This window comes from Esox lucius, chromosome 2 (assembly GCF_011004845.1).
Source record: "Esox lucius isolate fEsoLuc1 chromosome 2, fEsoLuc1.pri, whole genome shotgun sequence".
NCBI lineage: Eukaryota > Metazoa > Chordata > Actinopteri > Esociformes > Esocidae > Esox > Esox lucius.
The window spans coordinates 18,949,233-18,961,963 of NC_047570.1; the positions used below are offsets into that span (position 1 = coordinate 18,949,233).

General features: G+C 50.2%; 1 protein-coding gene across 5 annotated transcripts in view; it reads right to left on the bottom strand.

The window, feature by feature from the left end:
* gse1 (Gse1 coiled-coil protein) overlaps positions 1 to 12,731 on the bottom strand; it is a 280,494-nt gene that overhangs the window by 17,868 nt on the left and 249,895 nt on the right. For all 5 annotated transcript variants that reach the window (XM_034295844.1, XM_029123909.2, XM_029123911.2 and 2 more), the window contains 4 exons: positions 12,131 to 12,339; positions 4,430 to 4,593; positions 4,115 to 4,315; positions 2,770 to 2,949 (listed from right to left, as the gene is read on the bottom strand). In XM_034295844.1, coding sequence (XP_034151735.1) covers positions 2,770 to 2,949; positions 4,115 to 4,315; positions 4,430 to 4,593; positions 12,131 to 12,339 — 754 coding nt within the window. The remainder of the gene's footprint in view (positions 1 to 2,769; positions 2,950 to 4,114; positions 4,316 to 4,429; positions 4,594 to 12,130; positions 12,340 to 12,731) is intronic.

The following is a 12,731-nucleotide window of genomic DNA, read 5'->3' on the forward strand; positions in this document are numbered from 1 at the left end:
CTTACCTTTGAAGCACTCATTCCTACACTGAAAGACGGCGGTGATATACTGTCTGACCAGCATCAAGAACACAGAAAGGTCACAGCACGAAGAGAATCCAGGTGGGCTGCCCATTGACCAAAACGGGGTAAGAGCATTTTCTTTGTCCTGGGACGACTCCCAGGCACCCACACCAACAACCCTACAGCCTCAAGAATCCAAAACCACCCAAGACCCCCCAAGTGACCCTGGGTAACAATAGCCCTTGCCCCGACACTACCTCTTATCCCACTGACCCCTGGCCTCCCTCCGCCCCACCACCCCACCCACTTCAGAACTGGGAGATCAAACAGACGCTGCATCAGATGCTATATCAGATACAGCATACATTCATACAGCATATGCATTAGATCAGATCCAATTGTTTATGGAATCTACAGGAACTTTACTCCTCAATGTTTGACATGAAGAGTAAAGACCCCGAGTTTATCATATTATTAGTAATCCCCTCACGGAAAGATATACACTGATGACCACTCACAGGTTTAGCGAATAACGCTGATAATCTAAAAGGGAACGTGTCAAGGTCTGGGTAGATCAGATGGTAAGTGAACAATCAGTTCTCGTAGTCAACGTGGATGCAGGAGAAATGCGCAGGAGTAAAGACCAGAGTGACTTTGACAAGGGCCAAATTGTTATGGCCAACAACCACTTACAGTGGTCTGAGGAGGGACAAACCAAGAACCAGCAACAGGGTGTTGGACACCCAAGGCTCACTGACACGCGAGGGCTACTGGTCACAGAAAATGGACCTTGGAGCAGTGGAAGGTAATCTGGTCTGATGAGTCCTGTCTTCGTTTATATCGCGTATGTGTTCGCCATTTACCTGGGGAAGTGATGGCACCAGGATGCACTGTGGGAAGACGACAAGCCGATGGAGGGAGTGTGATGCTCTGGGAAATGTTCTGCTGGGAAACCTTGGTTCCAGGCATTCATGTGGATGTCAATTTGACATGTGCCACTTACCTAAACATTGCTGCAGACCAGGCACACAACTTCATGATAATGGTATTCCCTGATGGCAGTGGTCTCTTTTAGCAGGATAACGTGCCCTGCCACTCATTGTTTGGGAATGGTTTCAGACACATGATGAAGAGTTCAAGGTGTTGCCTTGACCTCCAAATTCCCCAGATCTCAATCCGATTGAGCTCATCAGTGATTTTATCTGTGCCATGCATGTAGCACTTTCTTCTTATGACTCAGATCTTGAGTTAGAGATATGCCATTTCTTAACAACATGACCAAAGACATTTTTCTCTTAATGCATTTAAAGTCAAACCACTGACACATCTGTCCTATCACAGCCAAATTGCAATGTTCCTCAAAAGACAACATACTAAAATTGAAACACATACAAAACCCAAACTGTATAATATCCCTGAATCTTACAGATGGGCACAAAACCGCACAGACAAATTCTAAAACCCAATCTAAACTCAAGGAACTAAATTACTATTGGACACAGCTTTGGAACACTCATACCATAACAGCATTAAAGGACAAAATATTGCATTACAAACCAATTAATTTCATATTTCATAGAACCGGATATAACATTTTGATTGAAATCACCAAAAAACAAACAAGGGAAAGGGATTACTGGTTATCAAGGAAAGGAAAACTAAAATCAAAGAAATCAAAGAAAGACACTAAACAATACTATCAAAATCAAAAAAAGAATGAGCATACACAAAACCACTTTGGCAAATCAAGGAATTCTAAACATTTCTGGAATCAATGGAACTCACATCACAAACTAAATCCAGAAGAACTGACAATCCAAAATGGAGATATGTGGACTTAAAACGTTATTTGCAACCCCAGCAGAGAGTATGTTTGAGGTCCTTTAACCAATCAACACTTGAAAAGAATGAAACAAAAAATCAGAAAACCATTAACAGAATACAGGAAAAGCCCCCAAAAATGCTTGCCGGGTGGAATTTGGCCAATATTCATTAGAACAGATTTGAAGTAACTTTTTGAGTAATGGCTTCTTTCTTGCCACTCTCCAATACAGGCTAGTTTTATTCAGAGCTCTTGTTATGGTTTACTGGTGTGTCAACACTCCACTGCCCAGACACAGAACTCTGTAGCTCCTTTAAAGTGATTGTTGGCCTCTCTGTGGCTTCTCTCTCCTTGATTGAGCACTGAGTTTTGAGAGATAGCCTTTTCCTGGCAGTGCTTGAGAGGTTTTACTTCCACTTCCTGATTATTGATCCAACTGCACTCACTGGCATACCCAAACACTTTTTCACAGCCTTTTCCTAATCTAAGTATTTTTATTACTTTATCTGTAACTTTTGTAGAATCATATTTGGTCTTTATTTTACTTCAGAATCCAAGCCCGAACAATAACCCTTCAACATGTCTTTTCCCCAAAAATGTGACAGCATTTGTAATGGTTCACAGGTAGAGGCCATTGGTAAGGTAGCTGTCTTCTTTAGGGCAAATTCTTTCATCTGTGTAAACTGGGCTTGAACACTTAACAGGGACTGAACAGTTATGCTAGCAACATATCTCTTTTTTTTTCTTACAAATATTTCCCCAAATAAAACCAACTTCAACCATACATTCATGGATATTGAGTGTCAATTGAAAAAAGATCAAACAGAAGGTCAATGTGCCATTTGTAACTCACAAGTATTTGAGTAAATTGGTCATGGTCTTGAATACTTTTGCTTGGCACTGTCTACGTGTGTGTGTGTTTGTATGCACACGTGACGACAGTACCTTTCAGACAGTCTCTCAGACTGCAGGGCAGACAGCGAGGGGTGTGTAAGGTCTCCGGGGTAACGAACTCCTTGTAGATGCATGTGGACAGCAGAGGGGTGCAGGGGAGGCAAGCCCCCACCTCCTTGGAGTTGGTAGAACGGTGACCTCAGAGCTGATAGACAGAAAGGATCATCCATCCTGAGAGAAGAGAAGAGGAGAGTGAGCGTCCCCAGAGCCGGTGATGTGAGGGCAGTGTTCACATCATTAACCTGAGCTATGTCTCCATGGGGGGGGGGGGGGGGGGGGGCATTAGTCAGCCAACCTCTGTCAGATAACCTCTATCAACCCAGCACGTCGCTGTACTCTCTGTTGTCACTCCCCCTTTCTGTCAGATTGTGTGTTTGAGGGAAACACACAGTGAGAAAAAGAATAAGTGTGTGCATGTTTTATGGAAAAGATAAGACAGCGAGTTAGAGATGAGTGTGTCTGCCTTTCCATGGTTCCTCTCCTCATTAACTCCATTACTGGGCTGTGTAATGGCACTTCCCTCCACTCTCATCCAGCTGGGTCTCTCACACCCCCATCAAACACACACACACACACACACACACGCATACACTCTTTCACTCACTCACGTCTTCACATACAATTGAAACAGAGCATGCAAGGTTCATCTTTAAAAGAGGCATTTGGTCTCAGCATGACCCCCTGTTAAAATGAACTTTAAATAACACGACAATAAAAATCTTCACCAGTGGAAGGGTTATGTATAAAATGGAATTCCTACACAGAACACGGTTTATAGATGTAAATACCCTCAAATTAAAGCTGAAGTCTGCACTTTAGGGCTGGTTTCTCAGACACAGATTAATCTTAGATCAGGACTAGGCTTAATCTGTGTGTGCGGAATCTTGTCACTAGTCATTGTTTCTTTTCAAATCCAATGTGCTGTAGTACAGGGAAACAACAAAACTTGTGTCACTGTCCAAATACCTATGGACGGGACTGGATATGTGCCAGAAGAGTATAATGGTGGAACGGTAGTGTTTTACAGCATGACATGCAGTATAACTGGCTGTGATATTCATCTGTTTCTAACCACATTGTTTTCAATATGGAATTTGACTCCCAGTTTTTAGTATATAATCCTACAGAAATCACTCCATTTGTTATTAAGTGATAAAACATTAACTAGTTAAGTGAATAATTTTACCATATAAATAACAGTGAAATATATTTTCAATAACAAAACAATATCGTTTTTACAGCCCTTTAAAACTGGTGGACAGGACATCCTGTCCTTGTCATTCGCCTATCTTCCACATGGGGGCGACCTTAAGTCACCACTGTTGCCCTGACTCACCTGTAGGGGGCGAAGGAGGGATGTGGCAGATAGGACGGGTGGTAGTAGGCGGCAGCCGCGGCGGCGGTGGCAGGGTCCAGGCCTAGGGGCAGTCCAGAGGGCATGCGGAGGTCCTCAGCTGTGGCATATGGGCGGAACCCCCGTAGGTACTCCTCTGGTACTCCGCCAGGGGGCACTCCATGGGGCATCTGTCTGGGTATACTAGAGCGTTGAGAGGGAGGGAGGGGAGAGAAAGAACAGGAAGGATTTACATATTTCAGGTTACAGTGTTTGATCATTAGAAACCACTCCACAGGACAGGATGGTGGTGCTCACTTGAGGGGCTGGAAACGTGCGTCCTGCATTACAGCTCCGGGGCTCAGGCCAAAGGCATAAGGGTTTCCCATGAGGTGAGGGACAGACGGGCCGCCTTTCTCCTGCTGGTGGGGCACCTCCGCCCCCACACGCTCCCGACTGGCCACGCGAGGGCCAGAGTCAGCCTGAGACACGGAGAGCGGAGACAGAGGGGGATGGGGGGGAGGGAAAAAGGAGGGAGACGTAGAAAGAGAGAGGAGGGAGGGAGAGAGAAAGAAATGAGAGAAAGGCAGGAGACGGGGAGAGACGGAGGGAGCGAGGAAGAGAGAGGCATAGTGTTAGTCATGTGACCGACACGGTTGTCCACACACGGAGTACATCCTTCATGGGATGGGGGGGGGGACCTCCCTAGATCTCCGGCTGCACCTCCCTCCCTTCTTCCTTTACTCCCTCGTTCTGACTGGCAACACCCCCACCAATCCTCCCTCCATCCCCCAGGCCCTGTTTTCTGCCCCCCCCCCCCACACACTCAACGGAGAGCTCTCTTGTCACACTATGCAAGGCAAGTCATCTGCATTCTGTTGAGGACGCCACAAAATGGCAGAAAATCCACGGTCTCAGTCATCCCTTGCCACCAAAGACACTGGCTCATTTCCACTGCATCAACATTTTTTTTTTTTACTACTGTTGTCATATTTGACAGAAGGAAACAGGACATATTAGTGTGTGGGTGTGGTAGATAGTGAATCACTAGTCTGGGTCTTCTCTACCCAGCGCTGACTTTGATCCTGACAACAGAACAGTGGTGTGTGTGTGTGTGTGTGTGTGTGCCTGGATATGAGCCACGCTGGAACATCAACTGGCGGTGAAAACAAAGCCTACAGCAGCATCTGCTCTCTCCTTCCCCCTCCATCTCTCTCTCTCTCTCTCTCCTCTTTCCCTCCCTCTATTCTGTCTCTCCCTCTCCCCTCTCTCTCTCCTGTCTCCCTGGCATCAGGCCTGGACTCACTTTCCCCATCTCATAACAAATAAACACACTGTTTCAGCCCGACAAAGGCAACCTGCAGAGAAATAAAGAGAGGAGGGGGTTGGGAGAACGCTGCATAGCTTTGGTTTGGTCCCAGCCTACATATCCACTTACAGCATTCAGTCCAGGGACTGGGGGGGGGGGCAGTGGGTGGAGGGTTCAAAGCGGAAGGAAAAGCGAGAAGGATGATGGATGATGATGTCTAGGGATGAAGGAAGGGCAATAGACGATGTTTAGGGATGAGAAAAAGACAGTGGTAGATGATGTCTAGGGATGGGGGGGTGGGTTGGGGCTGTTCCCTCTCCTTTGCAACAGCAACTAGTAGGAGGAGAGGTAAGAATGAACAGAATGAATCTAAATACTGAGGTTGTGCGGAGGTGATCAGAGGAGGTGCTCAGGGGAGGTGCTCATCCTGGATGTGTCTGCTTTAGTACCAGCCCCTCATATTACACCTGAACAGTGTCAGGTAGCCTCACTGATACTCAGGAGACTGGGCCACGTTCACAGGGCTTCCACGAGCAGGTCAAAGCAGGTACATATCAGTGGTTATGGGTAGCATGGCCGTGTGGAGAAGGAGGTCTCCTCTATACCCCCAGGTGTCCTGGCCTCCAGAGACCTTCCAACTAAAATGCATTTTGAAGTGTGTGTGCCGGTCCGCCGTCACCGAGGAAACGTTTCCCTGACCAACCCCTCGCCCAATCAATGACCTGCACCGACACAGACACGCTAACTATCTAATATAAACTGCCTAAAATGTCAAGGGCTCCCTTTCCCTGGCCCCATGGTCTCCCGCTAAGCCCCCACCCCCCCCCGACCCCCGACCAGTGCTAATGGCTGTGTTAGCGTCAGAGAGGTGGGCTCTCCCTCTTCAATGAGCAGCCAACCGGAAAAGTGGTTCAGACATGTCAAAAGAAGTCAAAATCAGGAAGCAGCCAGAAACCAACCAACCCTGCCCCCATCCATGGAGCCGTGAGTGGTGGCCGTCTGGAGACAGCACAGATCTGCCTATTAGCAGTCACTCTACTATTATTTGTGGCAGGGCTGCTGACATTTAGCCTATCTCACTCTCGCTCTCGTGCGCACGCACACACACACACACACACACACTACCCACACACATCAAACAGAGCCCATCTCTCTCCCTCTCCCATTGAGCACCATAAAGATGTATTAGCGCAGGGTGAGCGGAGCCAGCCGCGCCTAGCTCCTAATATACCTGTAAATCAAGAAGAGAGGCTACGCTACACTGGTCTGGCAGCGCCCGCCTGGAAACAGCTTCTAACAGCCTCGCTGTCTATCTGTACACCTCTTTACCAGTCGTGAAATGGAAGCGTCTATTTTTAAACAACATCTGCTCGTGAGGATTTTGTCTTTTCTCTCCCTCTGGTCTTCCTTTAATCATCACACCACAATGTTGGGAAGGATGCAACATCTTCACATCCTTTTTAATATTTTGTACGCACGGATGGATAGTGGTGATGACAGGCAGTGTCTTTGATACACAGTTCCATACAGTATCTCCGTTCCAAAAACCAAACCTTCTGTGACTGATGACAAATTCAAACAAAGCCTCATACAATGGCTCATACTGGAGAAAGAAAGGTGCCTTGCCACTGACTCTGGACATCTCTCATCGGCAGGCTCACGCCTGGGTCTCAGACAGGTGCCACTTGGGCAGAGCAAATAAAAAATGAAAGGGGCTCCTACAGAATCTGTGTGTGTGTGTCTGTCTGTGTGTCGTGAGGACGGCCGTCTGCACTGTCATCTTTGAGTCTTTTTTGTGAGACTTTGTGGGCCAGTCTACAAGAAACCCCCCCCACCAGGCTGCACAGTCATCCAAAACAGGAGCAGGAGTGACAGTCTCTCATTCCCTCTCCACCGCTCCCTCTCCCTCTAGCCTACGCTGAGAAGAGAGCAACAGTTATGTGAGCTGCAAGACCATCCTTCAGTAGAAGAGAAACAAGGAACCAGAACAACACACAGACTTTTGATGAGCTGCTCCAGTGGCTTTCCTGGCAGCTGGAGGCAGTGCAGAGATGAAGAGAGAATACTGCCTGACAAAGACAAGCTATCTGAGGCACAAGACACACTGAATACTTCCTGCTGCTACTAGGTGTACGTGTCTTTGTGTACTTACTTTACTACACTTGTGAGGACCAAAAACCCCCAGCGAAACCGTTTTAGCAATCTGCCTAAGGAAAAGGTTTATTTGCAGTTTAAGGTTTACGTTTTGGTCATAAATTATGATTCGGGTTGGATTAGGTTAGGGGTTAGAAATGAAGTCGAACTCCTGTCTAACCCCTGAAGCGTGGTGGTACACTGTATGAAGTTTACTGAACAAAACTCTTCAGAAGGTATATGAGTGCTGCACTGCAGTAGAAATCAGGATGAGGACAGTGTATTCAGACTGACTACGCTGATTCCAGCCAGGTCTGTGTGTCGCCAAGGGGCCTCAATGATCACTCTGCTCTTGTTGACTGTGTGCTGTGCTGACAGGATGACTCTATACAGGAGAGAAGAGGGGTCAGAAAAGGGCCCCCTGCCCCCACCACATGCATGCGTGTACACACACATACGCACACATTTCTTTGACCCCGTTTGGAGGGCTCAACCATAATATGTGCGCCCTTGTTCTCTAAGGACCAGACATTCTGAGCTGGGGACGACCACTTTGTAAGCCTGGTTCTTGGCACGCCTGATGAGGGGTGGAGGTTTGCACCTCACGCACCAAGACATGAATCCAAGATGCTAATTCAAATGCAATTACGAGCAGCAGCAGAAAGAGACTCCGGGAGTCACATAAGCAAAATGTCAATGCAGAGCTTCCTCCCTTCCCTAACCCTAACCTTAACCCTAACCCTAACCCTTACCCTAACCCTCTTATAGAGTGTCTATCTTAGAGGTCAAAATCACTGTTTAGTTATAACCTTGTCCCTCCAGCTTCCCCTTCCCATTACCATGTCTCGCTGTTTATCCTTGTTTCTCAGCCCATCCCTCTTCTCCACAGGCTTTTTCCAGCTGGGGCCTGAGGTCAGTGCACAGTGGCAGGCCCAACCCAGTCCAGCACAGCCTGGCCCAACCCAGTCCAGCACAGCCTGGCCCAACCCAGTCCAGCACAGCCTGGCCCAACACAAGTTACACAACCCATCCTGGCCAAGCCAAGTCAACATAGCCCAGTACAGTTCAGCACAGCCCTGCCCAACACAGCCCAGCCAAACACAGCTCAGCACAGCCCTGCCCAACACAACCCAGCACAGCCCAGCCAAACACAGCTCAGCACAGCCCGGCCCAACACAGCCCAGGACAGCCCAGCCAAACACAGCTCAGCACAGCCCGGCCCAACACAGCCCAGGACAGCCCAGCCAAACACAGCTCAGCACAGCCCGGCCCAACACAGCCCAGGACAGCCAGGGAACCAATCAAACTGACAGCAGTGAGGAGGCATAAGGGATGACAGGGAAGAGGGCGAGTGTGGGGAGGTCAGGGGCAGAGGGCGAGTGTGGGGAGGTCAGGGGCAGAGGGTGAGTGTGGGGAGGTCAGGGGCAGAGGGCGAGTGTGGGGAGGTCAGGGGCAGAGGGTGAGTGTGGGGAGGTCAGGGGCAGAGGGCGAGTGTGGGGAGGTCAGGGGCAGAGGGCGAGTGTGGGGAGGTCAGGGGAAGAGGGCGAGTGTGGGGAGGTCAGGGGGAGAGGGCGAGTGTGGGGAGGTCAGGGGCAGAGGGCGAGTGTGGGGAGGTCAGGGGCAGAGGGTGAGTGTGGGGAGGTCAGGGGCAGAGGGCGAGTGTGGGGAGGTCAGGGGCAGAGGGTGAGTGTGGGGAGGTCAGGGGCAGAGGGCGAGTGTGGGGAGGTCAGGGGCAGAGGGCGAGTGTGGGGAGGTCAGGGGAAGAGGGCGAGTGTGGGGAGGTCAGGGGCAGAGGGCGAGTGTGGGGAGGTCAGGGGCAGAGGGCGAGTGTGGGGAGGTCAGGGGCAGAGGGTGAGTGTGGGGAGGTCAGGGGCAGAGGGCGAGTGTGGGGAGGTCAGGGGCAGAGGGCGAGTGTGGGGAGGTCAGGGGCAGAGGGTGAGTGTGGGGAGGTCAGGGGCAGAGGGTGAGTGTGGGGAGGTCAGGGGCAGAGGGTGAGTGTGGGGAGGTCAGGGGCAGAGGTAGGGGTGTTAGGGAGGTTGAAATCTTACTCAAATGTCGGCCCCCACCCAGCCCCCACCCAGCCCCCACCCAGCCCCCACCCAGCCCCCACCCCACCTCCATCGCTGGTGATTAGGGATAAAAACAGAGAGCCTTTGTTTGCAATACTGAGGGTTGTTTTTGGAGAGCGAGAGAGAATGTGTGTGTACATTTGTGTGTGTGTGTGTGCGTGTGTGTGTGTGTGCGTGTGTGTGCTTGACCCTGCCCATTGTGGCGCTGGTCTGTGTGACGGGAGGGTTGGATGTGCTCGCTGGAGCGGCACAGAGTAAACAGGGAGCAGCTCTGACACTAGCCCCGCCCCGCTTCACCTCCCCTCAGCAAGCCGACCCTGAGCCCCCTTCAGCTGGGTGGCCTCGAGCTGTCGAAGGCGCCAGAAACCCCCCAACACGACCTTCTCTGTTCCAGCATGACCCTGTGCATACGCGAACACGCGCACAAACACACACACACACACACACCGGAACAGAGTGAATCTCAAGAGCTAAATGGAGCCACTTCACCCCCAAGTTAAACAGGAAGAGTGTGATTCTGTGAAGGAGGTAATGTCTGGGTGTATGCCGGTGTGTCAGTTTGTATGTCTGTGTCTGTCTGTGTGTCTGTTACTGTCTGTGGGTCCGTTTGTGTGTCCTCTGCACTGTCCAATAAGCTGTTTCTCTACGTAGAAGTGTTCCTGTAAGCCCCCCCTTCACTCTCCTGTCAGCCAGTGTGGTGACAGGGCTTGGACAGGATGGCTTCAGCGCCCCCTCCCATCCCACCGATAGGGGTGCTGGCTGACCCTTGACCCCTTTCCAGGTCAGTGCTAATGCGCTGGGCAGGAGGTGAAGAGGGGTGGGGGCGACGGAGGGAAATGTTTCAGGGCACAGTGGCAGGGGGACAATAGGCCCTCTCTGAACCCCATCCCACTGCACTCCCTGTCCTCTCTCCTTTTCACCGTCTCCTGGGATGTGGTGGAGTGTTGAGAAGCTTTGTGGAATGTTGAGGAGCGTTGAAAAGTGTTAAGGAGGGTTGCAAGGTGTGGAGTGTTGTGGATGCTGTGGAGCGTTATGGTGTGTTATAGAGTGTTGTGATGTGGACTGTTGAGGAGTGTTGAGGAGTGGTGTGGACTGTTGAGGAGTGGTGTGGACTGTTGAGGAGTGTTGAGGAGTGTTGAGGAGTGTTGTGGACTGTTGAGGAGTGGTGTGGACTGTTGAGCAGTGTTGAGGAGTGTTGAGGAGTGTTGAGGAGTGTTGAGGACTATTAAGGAGTGTTGAGGAGTGGTGTGGACTGTTGAGGAGTGTTGAGGAGTGTTGAGGAGTGGTGTGGACTGTTGAGGAGTGTTGTGCCACTGCTCTGCCCTCCACCATTAGCCTTAGAGCTGTGATAAGAGGGCTTAGAGGAAGGCCATAATCCATAATCCACTCCTTATCAAAGCTAGCAGCAAGGCACGCACCCAAAAACACACACACACACACACACACAGGGTTGGGTTTTATAGAGAAGGAAGAGGACTGGGGTTACGGGTTGTAAAGTACTAGAGTTGAGCAGGGGACTGGGGTTATGGGTTATAAAGTACTAGAGTTGAGCAGGGGACTGGGGTTATGGGTTATAAAGTACTAGAGTTGAGAAGGGGACTGGGGTTATGGGTTATAAAGTACTAGAGTTGAGCAGGGGACTGGGGTTATGGGTTATAAAGTACTAGAGTTGAGCAGGGGACTGGGGTTATGGGTTATAAAGTACTAGAGTTGAGCAGGGGACTGGGGTTATGGGTTATAAAGTACTAGAGTTGAGCAGGGGACTGGGGTTATGGGTTATAAAGTACTAGAGTTGAGCAGGGGACTGGGGTTATGGGTTATAAAGTACTAGAGTTGAGCAGGGGACTGGGGTTATGGGTTATAAAGTACTAGAGTTGAGCAGGGGACTGGGGTTATGGGTTATAAAGTACTAGAGTTGAGCAGGGGACTGGGGTTATGGGTTATAAAGTACTAGAGTTGAGCAGGGGACTGGGGTTACGGGTTATAAAGTACTAGAGTTGATGACAGATCTGGAACTGACTGGGACTGCGGGGGGGCTCCAGGGGGCCCAGATGCTTGCTGCCGTTAAGGCTATCACCTCAGTGTTCTGGTGGCAGCTGGCATTGTTTAACACACCAAGGGGGAGGGGGAGAGAGGGGTCGGGGAAGTGACGGGAGGGAGGGGGAGAGAGGCCTTCGTAGAGCCTCCAGCGCTGTCACATGTAGGACATATATCACATACATTCTGCCATTCAGCGAGTTACTAGGAAGCCAGAAAATCTGCTAATCCCATCCAGAGCCTGTGTGTATATCTGTGAGTGTCTCTCCGTGTATGCCTCTGTAAGTTTGTGTCTGTGTGGGTACATCCCTCTCCAAGAAAAAAACAACAACCCTGAAACATTGTCTGACTGGATCAAGATGGAGGGAGGTATTGAGAGGTTGAACCACATAAGTCAACAGGTGACACCATGTGAAAAGAACAATGTCACCGAGGGGGTTTGTCTCACTGTCTGCGTGTGTCCAGTCTCACCTGGCGTGCCTCACTCCTCCAGAGGCCGTTGCTAGTCTTAGTGGGGGCGATGGTGACGACAGGCGGGGTGCTTGGCACACTGTGGCCTCCAGGTGGCACCAGCACAGGCCCAGGGCCCAGAGGACCTCTCTTGGGGGTGCTCACTGGAGAACTGTGATTGGTGGCTGGAGAGGAAACTGGGGATGACTCACTACTGATGGACGAACCAGCTGTACAGAGACAAGACAGGAAACAGCATTAATACAGGAATATTACCGCTGCACATGTACCTAGACAGACCTTAACCACACACTAGCTCTTAGTAGCTCGAAAATAACGCGGTGAACTGCGAGGTAAAAACACCGCCAGTATAGATAGAATAGCATGAGATGCTGACATCATCTGTGGTCTAGTGCCTGTGTTTGCGTACCCCTAGCACAGAGTAGCAGAAAGTCCCTGACATCCAGTTCTGCGTCAGTGTATCCTAGCCTAGCTTAAACACAGGCTCAGATGGATAGCCTGAGGCGGCCATTACATAGTGACAGTGATCAGGATGAGCAGCCCCGTGAGAGTCACACGGCACTGACACACACACGACATGCACGCACACTGGTAGCCCCTT